Consider the following 26,907-nt stretch of genomic DNA (forward strand, 5'->3'; position numbering starts at 1 on the left):
TCGTATACTGATTCCTAGCCACCGCTTGTTCCAAAATTGAATATAAATGGGTGCGTTGTGTCCAGAAGCGTGCGTGCAGTAAAAGCTGTGATGAACATCATGTGTGTGACTCATTGTGGAAAGACAGTGGAAAGTTGCTTCTTCTTCTTTGAAAATGTTTGTAATAACATTAGTATAATTTTTAATCACAGCTATTGTGATAAGAACAAAAACCCCTGAATATATTAAAAAAAATCTTTTAAAATAATTTTTTGGGAAAAAAATATTCTTCCAATATGTGGATCTGTGTGTGCTGAACCATGAGTATGCAGGGGTCGACTGTACATTGATCAAGTCAAATAGCCAATGAGAACAGCAATTACAATTTGAAGCTTCATGGTATACAAAGTAATTGAAGACATTGAGAGAATCATAACTGGACAACAGTAACTATAGTCATTCAATAAACGCTTTAGTGAAGACAGTACAGTGAAAAGTCGACTACAAAAAAAATGTCATTTCCTCAAAACAGTTATACAGTGGTGCCTTGAGTACCAGGTGACCCGCCCGTCTTTACAAGATTTTTGAGATACAAGCCGCCGTTGGGCTAATTTTTTTGCTTTGACTTGCAAGCAAAATTTTGACATAGAAGCTCTGTACGATGGCACTGAACTCAATTCAACTCTGTTCACAACAAGTAGCAGTTTGGCAAATAGTTCAAAAATCTGGAAAAAAATAGAGGCTTCAAGCTGTTTAATGACACTCCAAGCTAAAATTAGCTAATATAAAACAAGGAAAGGATATTTGACCACAAATGGTGCTGCTACACACGTGGACAGACAGTGTAAGAATATTTGCAAGCATATTTTTTCCTTTATCCTCTAAGTAACAAAAGGTTAATATTACGACACATGACTGAGACACTTGCAGTAGTTCAGTGAAACTCTTCCTTCTTTGTCTGCATGATTGCATTATACTACTTCCCGGTAGCCAAGTTGAACACGCCAGAAGGAGCTGCAATAAAATAATCATGATGCACATACTGTTTAATTCAGTGGTCCCCAAACTACGGCCCGCGGGCCGGATCCGGCCCGCCTCCGCATTTGGTCCGGCCCCCTGAAAATACCACAGAGTATTTTGATTTATTTTTCATCGATGTGGATTTGTCTTTGATCATAAAGTTGGGCTTTTGCAATAAAATGTTCCTTAGTTCTGAACCGTTTTCATTATTAACTATTAATTAGCAACTATTTCATAAACACAGATACAATAAGGTGACATTTGGTGCATCTTTCTGTGCCATTATCTGGCAACGCCAGAAAAAAAAAATCCGAAACCGGCCCCTCTCTCAGAGAACGGGATCATGGCGAAATGGTTCGGTAAGAGAAAAATAGAATGCAGGGTATTTAACCCAAAGTGGACAAACGATGTTTTTGTTTTTGTTTCTTTCAGCGCAAAGAAACGTCTGTCAGTCTCATCTGTCAAGAGGCGGCTTCATTTTGTGTGGGTTTCTGGAAAACAATCCATTTTTACATTTCCGTACTCTTGCGGTCACCCTTTTTCTGTTCCAGACTGACCCCGGCCCCCCCATCACAGAAGCGAAAGCTTATGCAGCCCTCACAGGAAAAAGTTTGGGGACCGCTGGTTTAATTGGTCACATCCTATTTAATTGTGTCATTACTGTATGTTTTTAGGAAGTACAATATGACATATTGAAGAAGGTATAAACCTAGAACATAAAATAATCATTTTTGTACTTTATGACATGGGTCAGTGTTTTTGATAGAAGCTTACCAAATATCCAGTCACACTGCCAGATGCTTGAGGGTTGCTGGAATCTGCTGTGATGCATAAATAAGCACTGTCGTCTTCAATTTTTTTCTTTGGGGCCTGCGTTCAGTGACAGCATCTGTCAGCAATCACACACTACACAATATGTCACAATGAACAGTTTGGAAAGTATAAATAAATACGAACTGTGAGTAGGGAGACGTCGTCTGAATGCAAGGTTCTTCTCATCCATCAAGTCCCTCTCCAAAGACGATGGGTCGTTTTTTATCTAGCAACTGACTTCAGGCAATGGTGAAACTATTGTGTGATCACCGTTTACCCTCAGGCCAGTGTGTTCAAGGCATCGCAGATCAGCTGTGATTACAGGAGACGAGAAGCAACTCCATGCAATTGCTACATGCATGCACCGGCACCATTCAGACAGCACGTGGAGGAGAAATAGCCGAGTAGTGCAGAGGACGATTACATTGATAAGAAGGTTACTGAATCGCAAATAAATGAGTGGAAGAGAATAGAGAGCTAGATTAGAAATGTGGATGTGCCGGAAGGAAAAAAAACCCGGCTTGTCGGAAATATTTTTTTAGCCGTCATCTATTTATTTTATTCCACTAAAAAAGATAAAGTGGGGCTGCAGGGTGTTTTCTCACATAATGTCCAGTTTTCCTTTTTGTTTTGTAGCCTCTTAGTATTGCATAAATTCATAATAGATCTCTTTTAGCGCCATCCGAGAAGCTGATGGGTAGAATGGATGGATGAATGGGTGGATAGTGATGTCAATTCCACATACAAGCAAAAAAAAAAAAATATTATATATATATATATATAAAAAAAAAAAAATCATTCATTCTTGATGAGAGACGCTTTCTTCACAATGCACCACGCAAGGTCCACAAACACATGTGAAAGTTGCTGTAAACTTGATGAAATGAGATTTTGATCCCATATTCGGAAGGCAAAGTCATTCTGGTGTGTCTGTATACAAATAAAAATATTTTTAACTTCCTTTTTAACAATTCGTTATGAACACTGTCAGATATTTTGCAGGAAAAAGTTACAAGGTGAATAACGTTTAAAAATGACCCCTTTCCTCCCTCTTTTTCTTGCATTTCGTTTCACTTTTTGTGCTTAGTTTTAATTTCTTGAATTCTTTTGCAGTCACACACAAAGCCGTCTGCAGTAGCTTGAGTTCCAAGGACCGTTAACTCATCTCGGCTGCCCCGTCATGCTGATTTTTGCAGCCCGCTGCAAGTCAAAGGTCAGTTTTGGCATGAAAAGCGAGATAGCGTGGAAAAAAATACCGCGAGCCGAGTGGAGTATAATTAACAATTTAATTAATCCAGGACTTCCACACCATTTAGCTTGCTCCCACTTGAATGAGATTTTGTGGCTGTATAACAAAGCGACACATCAGTCTCGCCAGCCCGGGCCATTATCATTTGGACTGCAGGCGTCTCATCCCTGCGTCATTCCTTTGCTCTCATCTCCTATCTATTGGCACATATCGACTGTTCCTACATAGTCTCAGTCACGGAGATTTAATATCGCAAGTCATGCTGAACTTCTATGGCTACTAATGGATTGTGTATAATGTGGCACTTAAAATGCATGAGCAGCCACTGATTTATCTGTAATTTGCCTGCACTGGAGCGTATCTCCCTCAATACTTGGGAGTGCAGCAAAGAATGTTACATTGAAGTTGGAACACACAAGTGCTTCTCCCGCACATAAAATGGATTTTTGACCCGGCCGATGACAGTGATAAGAGTGAGACAAGCGTGAAATCGCAGACTTGAGGTTTGAGCCGCGAGACGGGCCACGTCTCTCAGACTGATGGACGCCCCCACCAAAGGTTCCATTCGCCTTTGTTTTTTCGACAGTCTAACTATGAGCATGTTCATCACAGGTTGCATTGCTCACGCATTTGCCATAGTGATAAAAGTGGAATTTTTAATATCCTGCTTGAACAGTTGTGCTGCGGTCTTAGCCAGTTGCAGTGACATTCCACGCCCCTCCTCTCCACTTTTTTTTTATTTTATTTTTTTTATTAATTCCTTTTGACCTCTTGGAGGTCACGCAACATGAAGCAAGGAGCTGTTAGCAGATCGATGTGTTGGGTTTAAAGGTGTCTCTGTTGTCATGGCAGCGGGGTAGGCCACCTCGGCTCAAGGTTAACAGCCGAGGGGCCGCAGTCATACGCCATTAAAGGAAGTGGTCGATGCCGCTGGACAGGTCAGACTGACACCGGCAACGTTTTAATTGCTCAGACTTTAAGTAAAGAAACAAGCTCTTAGTGCTGCGTAGATTTATTGGCCATTGCTGAGCCGTGTGGCGGACTGTAGAGTAATATTTGTGTGATTTACTTAACCTAACCTAACATTATATGTTTAATTGCTGGCCACAAAGTGCTATATGATGAAAAGAAATGGGGCACCCTCCTGCATTAGCAGCCACATCTTTTAAGAATCTATAGTCATGAGTTTCCTATCAGGATCATTGCAATAACACATCCATCCATCCAGACATCCATTTTCTATGCCGCTATTCCCGCTCAGGGTCACGCGGAGCCGCAGCCTATCCCAACTGACTTCAGGCGATAGGCATACATTTTGGACTGGTTGCCAGCCAATCCCAAGGCAGCAATGTTCTATGATTGCTATTTTTTTTCTCACCTCAGGTCATGGTTTCTGTAGTCTCTTCTTTCTAATGTTTTACGCAGGCTGGCAGAAAAATAAATCAGCGATATTTGTAAGGTACTCGGGAGTAAAATAAATACAGAATGTAATACTTTGTAAACCAGATTCAAAATTCACCAGTGTAGCACATTACAATTATACGTATCTTTGAATTGTATTTGGTTTGATGTTATACTGTGTCCTTGGGTTAGGTCTGCACAGTATGAATTTTCGAATAGGTAGGTTACTAACGGTGCAGTGGTACATTCGCCTGACTGTTGCAGGAAGAGTGGCTTCAGTTAACACAGTGATGGTGTGAATGTGAGACTGATCGCTTGTCTGTCTTTGTGCCTTGTGACTGACTGGCGACCATTCCAGGGTGTCATCCTGGGGATAGGCTCCAGCTCACCCGTTGATCTGGAACCATAAACGGTATAGAAATTATACGGTTGGATGGAGTATTGTAAAAGCATGTACAGTCCCGTCAAATGTGCAGTTGTTTATATCTAAAACAAGATAAATTATTTGTTAATTATTTTGGGAAAAAAAATGCTAAATGCAATATGACAATATGTGGAATTGTTTATAATAACAAAATATGTTAAATAAATTATGTTCAAAGTCCAACCCCACCCCAAAAAATACTAAAAGTACCACCGCAATGGGCAACATTACTATACAGTAGCGTAGTAAGTTTCAGTGTTCATGAAAACAATACGACTTGAACATTATACACAATTTGAACTTTCGCACTCCACCTAGATATGGGAAATTTTTTACAGAAAGCTGAACTATCTTATACTATACCCGGGCAATGATTCTTTCAAGTATCACTTGAGTGAACCCGAGTATCACAGGTGGTACTAGGACCACCCTTTGAGAATTTTATTTGATTCTTTATTTGTTCACTAGGGGCCGGTGTACCGGTTCATGAATGAACATCTCCATAGTTATGCAAATGCGTACTACTATAACTGTCACAAGGCTAATTTTCATAGTTCGTCCCCCTGCCAGAATGGACAGGCTGTGTCCTAATGGGAGGGGAAAAAGATCAATGATAAATCATTGACAATCACTGATCTATATCAAGCTAACTCACAAAGCATTTTCATTGTAGAGTGACTCAAACGATCATTTTATTTGATGAATAGATCAATCCTATGTACATATTAAATGACAACAACACAGTTGAGATAAATAATCCTCATCTACATTTGCAATAAAAATAGAGTAATTCACTTCAAAGCATGGGGACACAAAAATACAACAACAAAAAAAAGGCTGTTCATTACCTGCAAATGTGGTGTTACTGTATGTGTGTGCAGAATATATATTTCAAATCTCCATTGTAATACTTCCCCCTCACGCAGGAAACATTATCATAAGCGGACGTGCATGAGCAGACTTTCCGCCCACATATCTTCACACATCCTTGGGCCAATTTGAGTTTGAGGGCTCCTCTCCCATCCGCCATATTCGAAGGTGATGACCCCCCCAACCCCCCTTTCAATTTCTTACCACGTTCTTTGTGTCTGCTCGGAATCTATAATGAGCACAGAGCTTATCTAATTAGCTGTGCAGATACTGCATGTCACGCCAGCCTGAACCTGTTTAGTGTTCATTACCTCTGCATGAGCACACCGCTGCTCACTGTGGGAGCGCCTGCATACAGTCGCTCCAAATGCAGGAGCATCATACGCAGAGAGTGTCGGGATGGGCCGCGGGGCTTATGCAAATGCAAATGAAAACAGTGAAGCTGGCAAGTTATTCTATAGAGAGGAGGGCACACCTGCCTTCCCAAAGGACCTCGAAGGCAGGGGCCAGACCACACCTGTCTTAACACTCCGCTCCGGTCACTTGAGAAGCATGTCACAGCTTATTAATAAAAGCAGTCACTGTGAGACGCGTGTTGACATATCAGGAAGTCAGCCCAACTGAAATGACCGTGATATGTGATACATTTGTTTGTGAAGTAAATATAGACAACGTGCTGCACATTCACAGGACGTGTATGTGCGTTATACAGATGGATGTTACGACACTGCCACCTTCTGGCACCTTTTTTCTGCCAGCATAATTTTACATGAGCACAGTAACAGTTGAGATGGCCATTGATTACCTTTTATACTTGACATGCTTTGACCATGAATGTCAGCATCATCAAAATAAGGAGGAACAGTTTTAAAAATTTGCACACGGTAACGGTTCACTTTGTTCTTTGACTCCCAGTATGACTGTGAGTGACGATGATGATGTCACGCGGAATCTGGGGACGAGCAGACCCTTTGCTCCTGCTCGGTTCCCTCATGATCAGGAGAGGTTTGCTTCAACGCCAAATCTTCTTTAAACTGGCTCTCTGAATCTCTGCAATCAGAGCTAAAAACACAAACAAGGGAGACTCCATTTCATATTGTGTTGTTATTGATGGACATATTGTTTTGATTGCTGTTTATTGGTTTGTTTGTGCCCAAAAACTGATTATGGAACAGATTTGAATATTGAATGTGGATATTTTAGATGTTTCCCTCCTGATTCAAATAATGAGGATCATTATCAGGTTCCTGCAGAGCTTGCTGATGAGCTGATCATTTGAATCAGGTGTTAAAGGAGGGAAACATCTAAAACATGCAGGATAGCGGCCCTCGAGGACCGGAGTTGCCCACTCCTGCTGTACACAAACACAGTGATATTCCGGCCAGCAGATGTCAGGGCTAATGATATGTTGTTTGGCAGAAAGTCAAACTTGTCAATTTGAATATTGAGGCAGCGTGGAAAAAAAAAAAATGATGGTTCGGGTGGGGGAAGTACTGTAATTCCGTAACAGTCTTAAAAAGAAGATGTAAGCTTTTCATGTTTCATCATCATAATCTGTTCCTATTTGCACAATAGATGAGCAGTTTTTCTTCCCTTAAGGAACAAAACTAGAAATCTAAAACCAAGGAACTGTGATTTTTTTTTCCTGCTGTTTTTTGTTTGTTTTTTAGGGTTACCGTTACACTCTCTAAGACATTCATGCTTCATGTGGTTTCACCTTTGGAACAGGGCCCCAAAGGGTAACCATAATGACAATCTGGCCTATGATAAGTTCAGCTCCTCTCTGTCTCTTTCTCTTTCTCTTTCTCTCTTACACAAAATCTTGGAAATGATCAAAACCTGACGTGTTCTTTTACTATGTCCTCCATTATCAAAGGGTGGAACAAAAACATTTGTATGTGTTCCCCGACTTCAATTATTCATGTGGCACTGCCTCTTTTAAGTTAAACTCACGCCTTTGACTCTCCCCTTTTTCTCTTGATGTCCATGGGAAGGGGCGCGCTGTATCACTATAATTAAGGCTTTGTGATTGAGACGATTAAACGCAGCCAAAACAAGACATCCTGCTGTGCGTCGTCAATATTCTTAAACACAACGCCGTCGGACACCACACAATTTAGAATTTTTACAGTCATAATGGCCCTTTTAGACCTTAATACTTAGAGGCTCCATTTTCTCTTTAGTGCAGGTCTGAACCCCCGTAATTGAGTTAAAATTGAGCCACAAACATGAAAAAAGTTGACATGGAACTTCAGGAGGGCGCACAATGTCATGTGATACCTGTCTGAATCAGAGTCACCGGAAATGTTTGAGTCCTTCTGCAAGGCCTCTTGGGATAGAAACCTCCTGATGCCGCAGCACTGCACCGCTTGGGCCACCGAGTAGCGTGTCCTTCCTTCGGCACAGGCCTCCATCTTGGCCATGCTGAGCTGCGACTGCAGGAAAAGGTGCAGGCAGCTGTCGGACAGCAGCAGAGGGCTCTGAAGGATCCTAGATGATGGGATCCAATTTGGGGAGCAAGTCGGTAATGAGAAAGAAAGGAAGGAAAAAGAACAAGAAGTGAAGAGAGGAAAAGGGAAACAAGAAATTAGAAGTGAAACTTGTCTCAGTAGTCTGTGGTAAATATAAAACATTTTTATTTTGCGTTAATGTACATGTTTAACTGGCAATACTTTTGATTAGGTCAAATCAAAAGTTTGACTCACTAAAAAAAGATTTGAGACACACTAATAAATTTAACAAATAAGGGCATTTATGTTTTTTTTAAACATTTATTCCAAAGTATGATGATTCTTACTGTTCCAAGAACCTCTGGAGGCCCGCCATGCGTTCAGAGATCTGCTGTGCGTTATTCAGGCTAAAGAAGGGGTTCTTCGGGGGCAGCTGCGGTAGTTGTGCCCTGCCAAGGACAATTTTTTTATTTTTCTTAAATGACCCCTTGACTGAGAGCAGATAACATAGGAAGCTGTCGGACAGTGTCAAATCATTTCCGCTCACATCAGCATGGAGTTTGCTTGCAGCCTTTGTCGAAGCCACACAAACTCGCTGAACCTCCTTCGCACTCGCGACATCTTCTTGGTGAAGAACACGCTATCTGTCTAAAAGGCGTGAACAAGTCAAGTGACAGAAAATATTAAGCGGTTAAAAAAATAGATATATATTCTTCACTTACATGTAAGCAAATTTCATAGTCCATGTAAGCGTGCCAAAAATCATTCTTTTGGATGCGTGGGTCTCGAACCCACACGCTGATGACCTGCTGCATGGAGGACTGAAGCAGGAATACTGGCCATGCAGGAAAAGGGAAGCTTTTTTTTTTTTGAATGAATCAGCACATAGAGGAAGTTGCATGACACGTTAGGAAAATCCATAGAAGTGTTTTTTTTTTTGCTCAGGTCCAAAAAGGCAAATGTCTTGTGGACATAGTTAAAGGTCAAGATTTAATTGTTAGACCTACCTGATGAGTTCATCGGGAAGGTCGCTTCTTTCTCTTGCAGGTCAACATGTCGGAATGTGTTTGCGTTTCACAAGAATGTGTGATTGTGTTGCACATAGCAGTGAGCTGGAGGGTTTTATTTTCCGTGGCTCTACTATTGAAAAAAAAAAGGGCAAAGGTTTCAAAATACTGTATTGTCATCAGACTTCCACTGGCACCTCCCATTTAACCCCTTCCCCTCCTCCCTGTGCCACTGTAGCAAAACAAGGCTCAAACAATCATATGCATTGTCAAATGCAATATACAACTATTACTGTGTACTATTATGTACTAGTACTTGTATTAGAATAGAACGGCCTCAGGTTTACATTTTTGTGATTTACGGTAAATGATTGAGATAAAATTAGTGTGCTCTAGAACCGGCACAGCTCAATTAGAAAAAAAAATATTTTTGAGAGTCTTAAGTCAAAATAAATTGAGATAAGAGATAAAAATTGTGCACACCCTGTTCAAACTGGGATGTGGCTGTGTTCAGAATTAACCAAACCCATTCAAACGCGAGTCAGCACACACCTTCCACCATTTAAAGGACGGCTGATTAACCCCAACCAAAGTTCAGATGTTCTAGTCGGTTCTTCCTGACATTTTTTTGTTGTTCTTAGCGTCGGAGTAAATACTATGTACTAACACTGATTAGTACAATTTCAGAGCGCTCATAATTCCCCTCACCTTCACTTGATGTTGTTTTGGTAACAATCTTTGTACCAAACATACCTTTTGGAATTATGGCCAAGATTGAAACAATGAAACCAAGGTTTTGACCATGAAATAAAAACAAACCTCAAGTTTTCTGTTTCCAAATGAGCCACTTGTCTGTAAACCAGGCGAGTTAGTGCTTAAAGTAGTAGTCTAGTCTTAGTTCCAATAAGAACCCTGAACAACCTTGTTTCCAGTACCATATGCCGCTGAAAGAACATATTTGCTCATATTTGGGCTGAATGACTTTAAAAAATTTTGTGGTTGCGAGCGAGTGAGGAAAAAGAATACACAAGGCCCAAGTAAAGGTCACACAATGATTCTTTTATTCGCAGCCATGTGACAGACCTACAGTGTCTACAGCACACTCACGCACAGTAACAACCGCTCAGTAGTAAAGTAGGTGTGTTTTATGAGGAGGTGTAAGGTTAAGTCGAGCGTGCCATAACAGGAAACGTCCCTTGCACGTGAGGAATAACTGACCGATGACTTCCCACTGCTCATCTAAAGTGCTACATTGAACTTTTTTTTGAGACTGTGTGCAAAAATTGTGCACAACACTTTAAGGGCAGAATGGCGACTATTTTCTTTTTTGCTTATCTCTGTGGTGAATAGCACCTGTTTGAATGAACAAAAGTCAAAGTCTTTACAAAAAAAGGGGGGGGGGATATTTGGCATGAAGCAGCTAATTGGAAATATGCTGGGCAACAGTTTCAGCCACAAAATACATTTTACAAGGACACAGCGGGACAGGGAAATTCAAAAAGCAACCAAGTACATTTAATCAAGAACTTTGCACTAACAGTCCCCCTCCCCCACTGCACAAAGAGTAGTTTCATTCACTAAAGCCTCTACTTCGCTACATTTATTTATAAGCTTTAGTTACTTAGCAAATGAGCATCACAATGGACAAAAATATCTCTTCACACAAACAAAACACACACTGCAATAAAATAAACAAAAATAAGACCAAAAAAAGTGTAGAGTCAAGGGCAAAGTTTGAATTTTTTGTTGTTCTGTTTCACTTTTTTTTTTGGGGGGGGTGCACATGTATGACAGATGACATTTAAATAGGAAAACCTGGAATCTGACTATATTCTGTGCAGACGATTAAGATACTGATTCTTTGTTCTTTGTTGTATGAAGTACATGACTGCAAGTTGGAGATGACCACACCTTCCGACAGCTGATGTCACATCATTGTTTTGAGACGTTATCAATGGTGCCTCTGCTAGTCAAGAAGTGCGGTGGTTCGCAAACTGGAGGGAGAGTACCTTAAGTGGCAGACAGCCTCCCGCTAGTGTTACATGGTAGAATCACTGAATTAACTGTTCAAACCGTGAATGTTTCAGTGGCTTCAACTTTTGTTTTTTATTTTAATCCAGTAGGGTATATTTGTTAAGTACAGTTCGGTTGTATTTAATTTTTAAGCACAAAACACTGGAATTGAATCTTTTACAACTGTTTGTTTTCAAGCATTTAGCTGCAATTTTTATTGAACCTTTGCGTGGAATACATTTTTATTGATTCATTATTCCAGTACAGTTTTTTTCTCCTTTATTGAAGCACCATATTCATTTAAAAACTGGCCATAATGTTGCAGTGGGTTACAATAATAAGAAAAAAAAAACCTTTTGTTTTTGAGGAACACTTAGGCCTACTATGCTATTGTATTTTAATGTTGGCCGATATGGTGGTACTTAAAGAGCTTCGTATTTTTGAGGTGGTACCTGGTGTAAAACGATCTACTCAACTACCGTTTGCTTTAAACACTCAAAACTACATGATATGTATTTCACGTCACATATGACAGGGCTTAGGTTTACACTGCCTTTAGCTCTTGAGCAATACATAATTCCTTCTTGCACACTTAACTGAAGGTTTTGTGCAAAGGTGTGAGTTCACTGCCTAATGGTAAAATGTGCTACAACACACACTGGAGGACAAAAACAAAGAGCAGAAATATGAAATCACGACTTAAAAAAAAAAAAGATACAGTCCACAGTGATAGGGTGTGCTACATGATAACACAAGAAGAGGCTACAGTTTAATCGGCTGCAGAAAAAAGGCAGCGTTTAGTGTCTACCGCACGGCGTGCACGCTCGCCGTTATGTGCTTGAGGTCAGCTGAGCGACGCCGCTCGGGAGAGGTAAAACGAAACTTCAAAGCTTCACGGCGTAGGTTCACCTCGACCTGTTTTGGCGCGCGTCACTGCTCGTCATCTCCGCAGTGCCACGTCAGCTTCTGCTCGTAGAAGTCGATGACTGCCTGAGGGCACCTGGTGCTCGCCTCGTGGGCCGGCAGCAGGGCCACGTCGCCAGAGTTCTTCCTGCGGCATAAAAAAACACTTTGAAGTGACTGGATCATCTCACGCATAATGGGACGGGCTCATGGAACTAGCATCAAAGGTGCAGTGGTTGTAACCCTTCAAGTCATAGTTTCTCAATTGAGGGTCCGTGAACCCACCAAGGTCATTGGTGTAATTGGATGGGGTCAGTGAAAATACAATAAAAGCTGCTTTGTCATTTTAAGAAATAGGATTATTTTTACTCAAATGTGCATGAGACTGATCAGGAGAACTAAGTCAATGGAGATTGACTTGATGAAATCATGATGCACAAACTGTTTAGTTCTTTAGAGTTGACTAGGAAATTGCTCTTTTTATGAATTACAATACTGTAGAATGCTAATTTTACCCTTAAAACCATGGCAGACATTTTTGTTGGTTTTGTTTGTGGGGCTGGAACAAAGTGACGACATTTGCTTTTATTTTAATGCGTAAATATCAGTAAATAAAACGTATTTCTGTGGAAGTTGATGCAAGTGAATGCTCGGTCAAACACTTTTTCAAAGCTTGTTTGGTATCAGGAGAATTAACGCAAAATCCTAGAAGAGCTGAACTTGTTCCGAATAAAGTCATTGTTGTGTACTTTTTTTTTTTTTTATATTAGCAAAGGAGGGAAATCAAACCACAACTAAAATGCACCACTTCCCTGATTTCACTGTCATGGTCACACATTGACAGGAATTGCACCAATGTACCATTTGCTCATTGTGAATCTGCACAATTAAAAAAGGAAGAAGAAGTGAAGTTACCATTTAACTAAAAACATGAGCTCTCCCCGTCTGTCTGCGGAGCCGATGATGCATTCTAGCTCGGGGTAAGCAGCCAAGTCTGCGGGCGAATCTGGATCATCGCCGCAGGGCTGAGTGTGTATCTGTGGTGGGGACTACAAAAGGTAAAAAGGGTTGAATGCGGTTTGACATTCTCATAAAAGAGGAATTAATTCAAAACATGTAGGGGGGGATGAACAAAGTGGCTAACTTTCTTTTTAACAAAGGCGATGTATGCCTCTGAGTCATGTCTGCTGACTAATTTGCAGTAACAGCGGACCACATTCTTCCCAACATAGCTGTCAAATGAAAAACAGCGCATTTTTCTTTAAATTGCATTAAATAGCTCCACTCACGTTTAATAAATCTTTAAATATTCCATTGTAATATTTGTCAGTTGCACTTTGTCCACTTCATTGACTTTGTTAAATCAAGTAGTATTCTACTTGTATGTTGTGACCACATAACAAGAATCATACAAACACAATCGCAGTACAATTCCTCCAAATTCTTAGCCAGAATGCGTCTGCTATCGCTCTACCTGGGTCACATTTAGGTGGGGTTTTTTTTTTTTGTTTTGTTTTTCATCCAAAGGAAACATTCGCACTCCCAGACACTCACTATTTCTGTCCCCTCCGTCATTTCTTCTTTCGGAACGAACTCCTGCTTCACTTCCTCATTCTCGTTCGAGGGGTTATTTCTCAGATACTCCTCAATTAGCTCCGGGCAGTCCAGGTTGTCCTCGGGCTCCCACGTGTTGTCTGCCCTGAAACCGGGAAGAACAAAAAAAAAGAGAGGGATGAGTGTGCTTACTGCAGAGATGCTAGTGAGTTAGGAGACTTGCAAATTAGAGTTGTGCATCTCTCCCCGAAAATACAATTGGATACTGTATGTATCTCGATACATATATTGTACGATTCAATTGCAATTAGTTTCTTGTTGTCATTTACATACATTCGAATGAACTTGTCAGTACTCTAAATGTGGCATTTCCACAAGAATAAAAGATGATTTTTCATAGGTATCTCCATACATTTTCAAGTGGAAAGATTCGGTTTGACTGGATACACTCTCACCTTTTAAATCAAAGGCAGGTTTCCAATTTTAATTGTTTTTTTTTGTTTTTTTTAATTACACCCCTCATGGATAAGAAACATCCATTTTCTGTACCACTTAACCTCACATTTCTCAAACGATTGCATGTGAGTGCCGCATTGAAATCTTCATTCAAGTGTCATTACACAGATGCCGTTTTTATGCTTGAGTGACCAAGTATATAGCCAGGCATGCCCACGTTTTAGGACCTATCAAAAGCATTTAGCATTAAAAAAAGGCATAAAAAAAAATCTCTGGGATGTCATAACCTCAGTCATGATGTATTCTTCTACTCCATTTCTGGGAAGCGGCCTGGTGCTTTTTCCCACTGGTTTGGTGGACTTCAAGTTGGCCGCAACTCCGCAAGATGAATTTGTCACGGTCAAAATGGAAAGGCGAGGCTTTACTCATAAAAAGGATGAGAAAGCATGTGTGGCTGTACGATATTCTATTTGAAGCTAACTTCTGTATTGTTAAAATGCTGAAACCACTCATGCCTGCATCTGTTAAACAACCATGTACGTTTAAAGCAGTAGAGCATTTCATCCATCGCTGTGCCTAATTTTCCATGTCACAATCCCGTATTTGTATTGCGTGTCGAACAATTATGACGTATTGGGTTTTAATCTGGGCCCCAACCTTCTGGTGTGGTGTTAAAATGTTCTCGTGATGCTCGCTTAAGTTTTTTTCCAGGTACCCAGGCTTTCTCCCACATGACAAAAACATTGATGTTAGCTTTACTGAAGACTAAATTGCCAAAATAGGCAAGCAGTGCGCATGTAAATTTTTGTCTGTATATGCCCTGCAACAGACTGGCAACCAGTCGCCCAAAGTCAGTTGTGATAGGCTCCATCTCGTCTAGGGCTATCATTTTCCTTTTTTTTTCATATAGGATCAAACATTTAGCAGACTGAATTACTATTTTGATAAATGTCAAACTGAAAATGTTTCAGTTTCAAAAATTAGCTCAAACCTACTGATGACAATTTTGCATGTCTTCTCTTGCTTGAGTTGTTTAATAGTATGAATCAATATTTAGATAAAAGTCATATCTTGGAACGCACATGAGTGGGACTGACAGAATTTTGTTGTTGTTGTGTAAAAGTCATCTGAATGAAAAGTAAGCCTACAGTAATATGATTAAAATCATTTGCTTGGTGGGGAAAAAATGTACTCACTCAGTGAAGCCTTTCCACTTTAGGAAGTACTCTACTCTTCCATTGAAGATCCTACGACGAGTGATCTTCTCAACCACAAACTCCTGCACGTCACAAGAATCCTCTGTCTTCCTCTGCTTGGCCGTCTGTTTCTTCCTCATCCTTCCTGCAACAAGACACACACCGGTAACAGAAAGTGAGTTCAAACTTTATTTTTGCTTTGAAAACTAATGTGATGTGACACGGCATTATTGGCCGTTACATCTGCGACATTGCAACGCTGCTCACCTGCAATTGAAATTTGAATTGCAGCTATGTTAGTCGCAGACACAATGCACAGCAGTTCAGTCTGGATTTTAAAAGCATTTATCTTCAAAATTTGTTAGTCTAGCTCATTGATATTTAACAGATTAGGTGTTGACCATCATCAATTTATTCTGGGACCAATTTTGTAAGTGTGACACAGCACACGTAAAGTTGGTAATTTGCATTGAAGGCGGCACGCTGCACTGTCGTGGGTGACTGTGTGCCAGCATATCCCTAGAAGCAAAATGACTTCTCTCTGGGAGTGAACAGCAAAACTCGCACTTAACCTAAAAACAGAACAAAAATGAAAAAAAAATAAATATGAAATGTTGATCAACAATATTTGCCAAACAGGCAAAAGGCCTGTGAAATTATGTCAAATCTTTGGGGACACCCTGTATATGCTAAAATAGATTTTCCATTGTACTGTTTTGTTTTGAGATGAGATTGTTTACATTATTTACATTACTGTAATGTATATACTTAGGACATTTTCCAATCAGTGGAGTGCCATGAGATTTTTTTTAAGTAAAATATGCGTCTAGGCTAACTAAATGTTAAACACTCCTGTGATTGTGTGTGCGTGTGTAACTTGCTGTATGCTTCACAAAAGAAACCATGACGTATGTTTACATAACTCCACCTGCTGGATTCTACCCGGAAGACAAAACGCTACCATACGAACTCGTTACTCGTCCACGCATTTTAGTTTAGAGATCATTCACCGGGCTAGAAGTGTGCGTGGGACCGGTTCGGCTTATTCACGCCGCGTGGGAAAACATCACGTACGTTATTGTGGTATAAAGGCGACAGCCCCGCTTCGGTCCTTCGGTTCGGGGGAGGTGGGGCTGAGGATCGTGTCCGGACAGTAGTAACCCGCACGCCTCGTCCTCGGTGCCGCCAAACGAGCCGCTCCGCCGTGTTTACACGTGAGAAAAGAACTTTTCGGTGGGCCAGTTGCGATTAAAGATGGCCGTTGGATGCTCGGAGGAAGGAAGTGGTTGCCAAGGGAAAAGGTCATGCCAAGAAAACCAGGGAGGAGACGACGGGAGCGCGCAGGCCGTCAACCAATCACACGCCAGTCCGTCTGGTTCGCGTCCTCGTGGGCCACTGGTACGGAAGCAGCTCCGCCACCCATGGGTGTCACCTGGGTATGACACGCTCAGTGACATCCTACGGAGTGGTACGTGTGTGTGTGTGTGTGTGTATACTGTATACACACACACACACACACACACACACACACACATATATATATGTTTGCTGTATTACAGTATAGATATATTTTTATATTTTTAGGTAAATAAAATTTCAATATATTGTTCACACTGTCAGACCGCCGATTACGACGTAGGGATGTACACTCACCAACCTCGAAATCAACAATGAGGAGACCAGCCAGAAAAAGCCTCTGAGGCATTTGATTGACAGCCCCTTCCTAGCCAATAAGAAAGAACGGGGCTTTTGATAGGCCATGCATTCCCTGAATGTTTTGAATATTTTTTACAAGCAGTTATAGAGACAGCCACTAGAGGGCAATGTCTCACTGTATATGTATTATCAAGTTCAAACACTGAACTGGTCACACATTGACAAACAACAATTCACACTCACGATCACCTCGGGACAATTTAGATTAACCTACCGTGCATGTTTTGGGGTTTTTTTTTTGTTTGTTTTTTTTTTAAATTTTATTTTAATGTGGGAGGAAATGGAGTAACCGGAGAAAACCCACGCAGGCACGGGGAGAATATGCAATCTGTTTGTTGTTTGCGCCATGACCCTTGAACCCTTGCTATCAGCTTTTCTGACGTTTGAGCCCGAGTTGCCATAGTAACTCAGCAACTACTGGCCTGCGCCGGCACCTCGGGCTCAGGAATGACATAAATGCATACAGCAGGTTTGAATTTATACCGTCTCTGCTTGTGTGGCTCCATTTGGATTCTCTTGGCCAAACCGCAGGGCAAGCAGGATATTACAGTTTGATAACTTGGAGAACAACATGAACAGATTTTATTTATTCACCAAGTGTGGACATAAAAAAAAAGGTTTTCACTCAGTCGTAGCAAAACCTGTACAATATATTCATGTTTAGATCATTGAAGACTCTCAATAGACCACAGGTGTGATTGTGGTTGTTTGTTTGTCTACATGTTTGATTAGCCAACATTAGTTGGGCTTTAGCACACCCATGACCCACATAATAATAAGCACAATAAAAAATGGAAGTTTGCAGCTTTGTACAACAGTATTGCCTCCTACTTTGAGCTGTTCCTAATATTTAGTCCGAAACACACGCAGGTCGTCATAATGTCATGGCTACGTATTGTATATTCCATTTCATTGGTGGCCTTCCTCATTCAATCATGATGTGCATGGAGGCACTTTTTTGTCAAAAGCCAAATGGAATGAACTCAGCACTGCCCAGAGCAATAAAAACGAAATATGTTTGTTAATGAAATGACACTCTCCAGTTTACACCGTGAAAAGAAATATCACGTTCCCCCTAAATCTGCCCTCTTCCCACTGAAGCCAGGCACATTGCTGGAGCCCTTTGTGAACGTAACCCTCGCGTCGATGGGTCCCGAAAGCCACTGTCAGGGTAGAAATGAGCTAAGATGGATCCCGCCGTGAGGGATCCAAGTCTGACTGGGCACTTTTCCCAATCCCTGCGCCCCCCGTCTTCCCCCAGTCCCACCCCTAAACCTCTCACATTATAACCAAGGTGTGAGCAGAGTTCATCCAGTTGAATCATGCACAGCATTCACATTTCTCTTGCTGTAAGTATTGAAGAAAAAGCGATGTCTGCTCATGAACTCAGAGTCATTGATCGAGAATGTATTCAGAAGCTAATGCTTGATGAGCACATGCACCGAACGTCACGGTTGGAGGGGAATCAATCCCGGACTGTCGGAACGTGGCTTTTGTCACTTTGGGGTTGTGATGGGAATCATGTACTATTTATTTGACTTCAGTAACCTGTAATAACATACAAGTAGACTACAACACATAACCGTATTATTACCGGTATTCTGATGTTTTCATACAAACAAAACCTATTCAGGTGTAAGGAACATGACAAGTGATTGTGTATTAAATCAGTGTGGATAAATAGAGTTACTTGAATTCCATACCGCCTACTGCAATAATTTTCAAGGTTGTAGGCATGAAGATGAACATTTCCATTTAAAGCAACAATACAATGGTATAAAAACTATTCTGAAGATTTCTTCAACAGTTCACACTAACAGCGTGGTTGGCAGACGAATAGCGCCAGCACCTGTGAATCCACCAGCACAGACCAGTGTGCCACAACACAGATAAGAATGTAAGTAACAAAGCTAGCCTCTGAACCTTGAAAGAGAAAACAAACTCCAACCATTGCTATGTTGACCACTGTTCTTTATTCGCAAATGCGCTTTTTTTGTTCCTGTTACAGTATTCCCTTTCCCTCCATTAAAATGGTGGATTTTAAGGCAAAGTTATGTGGTTGTTTTAAACACATAATTTGCAATTTTGTGGTTTAATTTGACAACTAACTGGGATTGGCTATAACCATCTTGAAGCTTCTTTTTTGAAGAATTGTCCAAGGCACCCCTGTACGAGTTAGGACTGTTCCTAATCTTGTATTGTCATTTCACCACTTGGAATTGACTAATCTCAAATTTGTAGGTACCCCCGTATTTTCCGCACTATAAGGCACACCTAAAAGCACTTGATTTTCTCAAAAGCCGATCGTGCGCCTTATAATCTGATGCGCCTTATATGGATCAATATTATCATTTCTTGGACGTAGTATGTTGAATGTTCTGTAAAGCGCTTTGTTACAGCTGCAGCGGTTGTGAAAGCTCTATATCAATAAAGCTGTACTGTATTGTATTGTACTTCCTTTAGCGCAACTCCCTCTAGTGGATACATAACGCAACCGCAGCCGCTATTGTAGCTTTTATTCTATGCACCTTATAATGCGGTGCGCCCTATATATGAAAACAGTTTTAAAATAGGCCATTCATTGAAGGTGCGTCTTATACTCCGAAGCACTTTATAGTGCGGAAAATACGGTTGTCTTCAAACGTTCCTTTGTGAAGAAGTCACCACCGTTAAGATCTTCATGGAACAAACATACCGTAAATGCAGATGTTACTGTATCCTCATCAAAATCTGAATCCTTGCCTGATGCCTCGCTAGCTCTTCTTGTCGCAGCTGTCAGCTCTGATCGAACACAGCACTAAATCCGCTGTTTACCTATGACCCCTTCCTTCTCTCTCACAGTTGTGCTCTTTGAACTGTTTTTGCTTCTCATCCTCTTTCCTTTTTTTTTTTTTTTTTTTAAATTTCACCTGTTCTATAAATTTCAGCTCAGGTTTTTCTTTAGGGTGGGGGGGTTGAAGTTGCCAGCTCTCCTCCTCAAGACAGAGCCACAATGAAGGTTTTCTGCTCATTTCTACATTTACAGTACTCTCTTTGTTAGTCAAACTTGTCATCTCAGCGAGGCCCTGAATGCCACCTGAAGGACACGTTTTTAGCGTAGGCGGAACACCATAACCAGCTTTCGTTTCCATCAAAAGAGGAAAAAATTCTAAGCAAAACCTTGCAGGGAATTGACCTTCAAAGTAAACACTGGCACAATGCACTGCAAGGGTGGCGTTGAGAGTGAAATGTTTTATTTTCTGTGGAGCATTTTTCTTTTCAGCGTGTCATACTTTTAATTGATTTTCAGCATACATCGCATGCAAACATGTCAATGGCCTTGCTAGCTAGAGATACAGCGGAGCATTCTGATTTGCATTCAAATTGTGTTTTATTAGATGCAATAGAATGCACCCCCCCCCCCCCCCACCAACACCCCCCCCCCCCCACACATACACACACACTATTTGCTAGCAATTTGGTCCAAGCCAAGCTGCGAGTAATTGACAATAAAAGTTTATAATTGCCTATATATGCTACAGAATGCTGGCAAAGCAGCACCTTTGACTGAATTGGAGCGCTTCAACATAGTTCCTTGGCGCCAGATGCCACAAGATGGCACCGAAGCAATGAGCACAATAACAGCTAATAGTTGAGGTTTTCAGCAATTACAAGAGGATAGGTAAAAAAAAAAAAAAAAAAAAAAAAAAAGGAAATTGGTGAATCTGCAACATTGTGATTTCCTAGAAATACTCCCAAAGGGGTTATGTAAAAATCAAAATATTTGCAGAGAAATAGCAACATGATATATAATGAAATGTAATTTAAGTGGATTTGTTATTTCAGGAGTGTCTATCAAACTGCTGGTAGCCCTTTGCATGAACCACTGTCCAAGAAGTAGCTCTCAGTCTCAAAAGAATTGGTGACTTTAGCTCTACTAGTTAAATATGGGCTGTATTTTGATGCATGAATGCCTTATTGTGAATGTTTTTCCCTCAGCATTCACAACAAGCTTCAGTGTTCATAGGACGGTCTTCATCATGTCTTTTTCCCTATTCATTCACCAAGAAACCACACTTGCTTTGTGCCCGAGTGAACATGAAGGTGATTTGCATCATCGCCACATGCAACTGAAATCCAGTCCATGCCTGATCTGGAGGCTGTTACTGTTACTGTTACTTGAGTGAGGATAAATCTTTGCAGTTGAGCGAGGGAAGGCAACTTAAGTGGTCCCTTTGGTTGATGTTGCTGCACAGGAAACGGGCTCTTACAAGTCAGGATATGAAGTGGCGAGCCCAGGTCAGCTTACATTGCCCTCGTTAGTGCAGAGACAGCGGGGCTCCAGCTTCACCAACGTTAGTAAACAAGAGGAAAGGAGATGTAAGCGCTTGTGATGGTTGATGCTATGTGCGCAGGATGCAATGGTCTTGAGATTCGTCACACTCCCCAACCCAGGGCCCCATTCCATCGAACCGGTAGACTGTTGAAGGACTGAATCCAACAGATGGATTAAAAAAAAAGATACTTCAGATTGTTCAGATATGAATTTTGAATTTATGCAAAGGAAAGTACAAAATGGATAGGTAATACTGTGCCTGATTCAGTTGTGGCAGCACAACTTTATCATGGTTCAGTCTTTGACTTAAGGTACATTTTCTCCCACATCCCCCCAAATATACTAGATTGATTGAAGACACTAAATTGTCTGTAGATGTGAATGTGAGTGCAAATGGTTGACTTCTGTGCAGGCAGTGTGGATTTAGTTCTCTAAGGAATTCGTTGATGAGGGGACTGCCCTGCAGCCACGTCTGGGACCAATAGCCGCATTGAAATTCCTTCAATGCAGTTTTTATAATGTTCATGTAGGTGATGTTGTATCCAAATGAAATTATACTACACTGAACTCGCCTTTGAGGATTTGATACAACAAATAGGAAGTCCCCAAATTATGGTCGAGTCTAGAAAATGCAGCACTGGGTTGTATGTCGTTCAGTCTTTGACTTAAGGTACATTTTCTCCCACATCCCCCCAAATATACTAGATTGATTGAAGACACTAAATTGTCTGTAGATGTGAATGTGAGTGCAAATGGTTGACTTCTGTGCAGGCAGTGTGGATTTAGTTCTCTAAGGAATTCGTTGATGAGGGGACTGCCCTGCAGCCACGTCTGGGACCAATAGCCGCATTGAAATTTCTTCAATGCGGTTTTTATAATGTTCATGTAGGTGATGTTATATCCAAATGGAATTATACTACACTGAACTCGCCTTTGAGGATTTGATACAACAAATAGGAAGTCCCCAAATTATGGTCGAGTCTAGAAAATGCAGCACTGGGTCGTATGTCTGTCTGCCGTGGGAGACACAGTAAATCACAGGCCAGGAAGTGGTGTCAATCCTATGTGGTCTAATAAATATGATTGCATTGTTACTCAAAATCATTAGTGATGATCAAAGCAGACAATGTGTGTGATGTGCGTGTGTTTCCGAGTGTGTAGTGAAAGCTGGAGCGTAAGAATAAAGCTTGGAGTTCCCACCAAGGTTATTATAGTTCACAAAACTAATCTTCAATGCGGTTTTTATAATGTTCATGTAGGTGATGTTATATCCAAATGGAATTATACTACACTGAACTCGCCTTTGAGGATTTGATACAACAAATAGGAAGTCCCCAAATTATGGTCGAGTCTAGAAAATGCAGCACTGGGTTGTATGTCTGTCTGCCGTGTGAGATAGGGTTACACAGTAAATCACAGGCCAGGAAGTGGTGTCAATCCTATGTGGTCGAATAAATATGATTGTATTGTTACTCAAAATCATTAGTGATGATCAAAGCAGACAATGTGTTATGTGCGTGTGTTTCAGAGTGTGTAGTGAAAGCTGCAGCGTAAGAATAAAGCTTGAAGTTCCCACCAAGGTTATTATAGTTCACAAAACTAACAAAAACAACTAAAATGAAAAAAACAATTTCATGAACGAAATGCAATCAGAACGAGAGTGTGCTTTAAAAAATAGATAAATCAAACCACATTTGATGTTTAGAAAACTAACTAAAACTAACTATGATTATAGGGAAAGTTTCCTTATTTTTTTTGTCTTTGTCAATTCATATCGCACGTGAGCTACAGAAGAAAAACGGTCAAATAGTCACTTGGTAATTGTAGTTTACTTTATTATACAATACTAAGTAATCTTTTTTATCTTGCACTCCACAGACACCATTTACATATACTGTATGTAAAAAACTAAAACTAATTTTAAAACTAATAAAACAAATCTAAAATAAGCATTAAAAAAATTAACCAGGCCACTTTAAAATGAATTAAAAGCATCTAATTGAAAAAAAAAAACAAAAACAAAACAAAAGAAAAAACAAATGGAAACTACCTATCACGAAAAATGTGAAACTATTCTCACTCAGGTTCCCGCTCAGTTATGGTGTGAATGGTTGTTTGTCGAAAAAAAACAATTTCATGAACGAAATGCAATCAGAACGAGAGTGTGCTTTAAAAAATAGATAAATCAAACCACATTTGATGTTTAGAAAACTAACTAAAACTAACTATGATTATAGGGAAAGTTTCCTTATTTTTTTTGTCTTTGTCAATTCATATCGCACGTGAGCTACAGAAGAAAAACGGTCAAATAGTCACTTGGTAATTGTAGTTTACTTTATTATACAATACTAAGTAATCTTTTTTATCTTGCACTCCACAGACACCATTTACATATACTGTATGTAAAAAACTAAAACTAATTTTAAAACTAATAAAACAAATCTAAAATAAGCATTAAAAAAATTAACCAGGCCACTTTAAAATGAATTAAAAGCATCTAATTGAAAAAAAAAAACAAAAACAAAACAAAAGAAAAAACAAATGGAAACTACCTATCACGAAAAATGTGAAACTATTCTCACTCAGGTTCCCGCTCAGTTATGGTGTGAATGGTTGTTTGTCGATATGTGTCATGTGACGAACAGGCGACCGGTCCAGGGTGTAGTTTGTCCCTTGCACAAAGTCAGTTGGATAAAGCTCCAGCTTCCCATGACCCTAATGAGGATAAGCTCTCTGGGAATTCATAGGATGGATGGTTTGTTTCCCGTAGCTCATTTTTATTTATTCACTGATTTTCTATTCTGACTTAAAACACCCGATGCACTGAAATTGCTTTGTTTCCTCTCAGGAATATATTATTTCATCATTTCCAAGCACCTCAGGTTAGTGACGACTGATGATGAGGTTTAGGTAAATTCAGTTCATTCGAAAAATCACACCAAAGCCAATAAGCCACCACATAACGTCCTTTTTGCACTGAATCCAACTGAATTATTACAACACAACTAAATGACAAAGAGAACTTGAGAGAACAGCAAATATTTATTCTCACGACCATTTCAACTTTATTCACATTACCATTTGAACTGCCATCCTGACTGGATTCCTTCTTGTTTTCTGACTGAAAAACCTTGTAAGTAGAATTCAGATTTTCAAGGCTCAGTGCCTTTGAGAAAACATTTTGGTCTTTTTAGCCAAATCAGTCTGAGGTTTTCTTTTTTCCTCAGCAGAGAATCGTGGAGGACTGATACAAGGAATGATAGATTCCACTTCCAAACAAACTGTGTGTTCTACCTTTTAGCAATACACGGCTGATTGATGATTCACGCTGCAGGCGCAGAACATTTACATTTTCCGCATTCTGACAGGTGGCACTCACAGAGTTGCTTGAAAACACAATTTGGTCGAGACGTACATCACATTAGTTTTCTGACCTTGTTGAATAACAGCCCGAATGCATGCCCTTTTAAATATGACGCAAAGAACATCACTGCCAGTGTATCAACAAGGTGCCTGTTGGTTTGTTGGCTTCCATCTTGTTGCGAAATGGTATGACTGTTCTACTCTGACACATCCAGTCGGATTTCCGCAACATTCGCTTTCTTTAGGTGCATTTTATGTATGGGGTATTTTTGTTTTTATTTTATTTTTTTGGTTTTGTTTTTTTTTTGTCCCAGTAGTTTTGTCCAAATTATGTTTTGGCTTGTAAATTGCTTCCTTTTTTGTTTTGTTTTTTTGTTTTTTTGTTTTTTTTGCACAGACTTTAGTAATTCAGTCATATGAACAGATTAATTAAAAAAAGGCAATTGTAGGCTATGTTGGTAGTAACATAGCATACTAATATTATAGTAATCCAGTCATGGTGGTCGACTCTTCAATTATTATTTAATTTGTATTCCACCAATGAGGAAAAAAAAAAAAAGGTTGCCTTTGAGTGTCTAATCTTGGCTCACTTTAGTTATGCGAAACACGAGCACAAAATATGGTTGCCTTCAGGGGGTCAAAAAGTTTACAGTTACATTATTTTTAACATTTACAGTTTATTAACCAATGAGATGCCCAATTTAAGATTGATAGTGACCAGTGTGGCAATTATTATTATTATTATTTTTTTCAGAACATCAACACACAAACGACTTACTGCTATATTGAACCTCCCACTGTTAGGCTACTGATTAAAAGTAGCCTAATAGTGATTAAAAGTTACAATAAATAAATAAATAAAGCACCTTTAAACTGCACCTTTGAGGGGCCTCGTTCTGTTTCGTAACGTATGTACTGCACCACCACGAGTGGCACAAATGCAGGCTTGTGAAGCATAAGCATACACATCATGACACGACACATATCAACAAGCTGCTGCAACAGTTAAGTTCTGACAGCAACGCTTCACACACTCCGGCGCAGCGGGACGCTCGAGTGAGTATGCGTGAATCAATTATTCATCTTCATGTCAGAACACTGAAGAGACTTTGATTGTGATAGATGTGCAGGCATGGCAGCAAAGCGCAAAACACGCAGCGATCTACACTGACTCATCTCTTCATGGCACCAGTGGAGGGTTTGGGAAAACAGCCCGCGGCACTTTTGGAGGCAGGACAAGACAATCAAAGTAAGTCCGCGATCCACTACATTCTTTGTGGACTACTCGAGTGTCCGACGGTTTATGGTGTCCAGGCCTTGAGGAGACAAGGTGACGGACAACAGGTGGGCTCAAAGGTTAAGCTTCGATCTTCAATCTGGATTTTCATGTCGGGGTCAATGGGTCACGAGCAGCTGTGGTGGACGTTCAAACAGCTTATCTCGTGAGCAGATCTTACAGAAACAAAGCGAGCCTTGATGTTTCAAAGGCTTGTTTGAACGCGATTGCCGTTTACGGCCTCGTCCAATCGTGAAAATCAACACAGTGAAGTCTCCTCCTCTTTAGTGAGGCTCTCTGCACCAAGGTTATTATAATTGACGAAAAGTAACAAAAGAACTCAATCAAAAATTGAAAAAGTGAATGAAATATAAAAATGAAAACGCTTGAGAAAAAAAATCAAACTAAATGAAACTACATCCTTCGTTTATGAAACCAACTAAAACTAAGTATAATTATCGGAAAGACGGCCTTCTTTATTTCTCACACACAAAAATGGCGCATTGAATTTATTCAATTTTAGTTCAAGTGTTTGCACACACAAAAAAAAATGGATTCAGGTACACTTTTTAACCATATGTATTGTCTACCACTTGACAAAATGAGTAGTAAATTCAACAAAAAACAAAGGCAAATTCTACACAAAGTAAAAATCATTTTTTTAAGGAGATGTATACTCAATTTAGAAAATACATTGGGATCCAGATGATTTTATTTTGTGCAACCACTTGACGAAATAAAATGGAGTAAATTCAACACACCATTGTTTTCAGTGTATTCCAACCGACGATCTTCCTTGACATTCTCAATCATACCTGACTGTTGTTTTAAGTGAGTGTACATCTGACCCATTCATTATGAGACTCATTATTAATTCATGTAATCATTAAATGAGCCAAGGA

General features: G+C 40.1%; 3 protein-coding genes across 8 annotated transcripts in view; 1 reads left to right on the forward strand and 2 right to left on the reverse strand.

The window, feature by feature from the left end:
* Positions 1-15,442, forward strand: part of skap2 (src kinase associated phosphoprotein 2) — a 33,341-nt gene extending 17,899 nt beyond the window's left edge. The window contains exons 12-13 of one of the 3 annotated variants that reach the window (XR_002170187.1): positions 2,926-3,025; positions 15,359-15,442. The gene's annotated coding sequence lies outside the window, so the exon portion shown is untranslated. Of the gene's footprint in view, positions 1-2,925; positions 3,026-11,094; positions 11,728-15,358 lie in introns of those variants that run through there. The other 2 variants (XR_002170188.1, XM_019886342.1) reach the window with 2 other exon arrangements.
* Positions 5,557-9,392, reverse strand: snx10b (sorting nexin 10b). 4 transcript variants are annotated; one of them, XM_019886343.1, is made up of 6 exons: positions 9,214-9,392; positions 8,929-9,041; positions 8,754-8,854; positions 8,554-8,655; positions 8,037-8,261; positions 5,557-6,818 (listed from the first exon to the last, which is right to left on the reverse strand). In XM_019886343.1, the coding sequence occupies exons 1-6, from the start codon at positions 9,224-9,226 to the stop codon at positions 6,698-6,700; spliced, it is 675 nt and encodes a 224-aa protein (XP_019741902.1). In that variant the 5' UTR covers positions 9,227-9,392; the 3' UTR covers positions 5,557-6,697. The 4 variants fall into 4 exon arrangements, with proteins under 4 accessions (XP_019741902.1, XP_019741906.1, XP_019741905.1 ...); XM_019886347.1 differs by having other exon boundaries at positions 8,929-9,027; positions 9,214-9,385; XM_019886346.1 differs by having other exon boundaries at positions 8,929-9,064; positions 9,214-9,381.
* Positions 10,252-16,751, reverse strand: cbx3b (chromobox homolog 3b). The gene is made up of 6 exons (XM_019886348.1): positions 16,410-16,751; positions 15,336-15,480; positions 13,684-13,828; positions 13,045-13,178; positions 11,580-12,277; positions 10,252-11,309 (listed from the first exon to the last, which is right to left on the reverse strand). Exons 2-5 carry the CDS (start codon positions 15,473-15,475, stop codon positions 12,157-12,159), a joined length of 540 nt encoding a protein of 179 aa, XP_019741907.1. The 5' UTR covers positions 15,476-15,480; positions 16,410-16,751; the 3' UTR covers positions 10,252-11,309; positions 11,580-12,156.
* Between the last annotated feature and the right edge of the window lie 10,156 nt (positions 16,752-26,907).

Source organism: Hippocampus comes, unplaced genomic scaffold (assembly GCF_001891065.2).
Source record: "Hippocampus comes isolate QL1 unplaced genomic scaffold, H_comes_QL1_v1.1 scaffold335, whole genome shotgun sequence".
NCBI classification, from domain to species: Eukaryota; Metazoa; Chordata; class Actinopteri; order Syngnathiformes; family Syngnathidae; genus Hippocampus; species Hippocampus comes.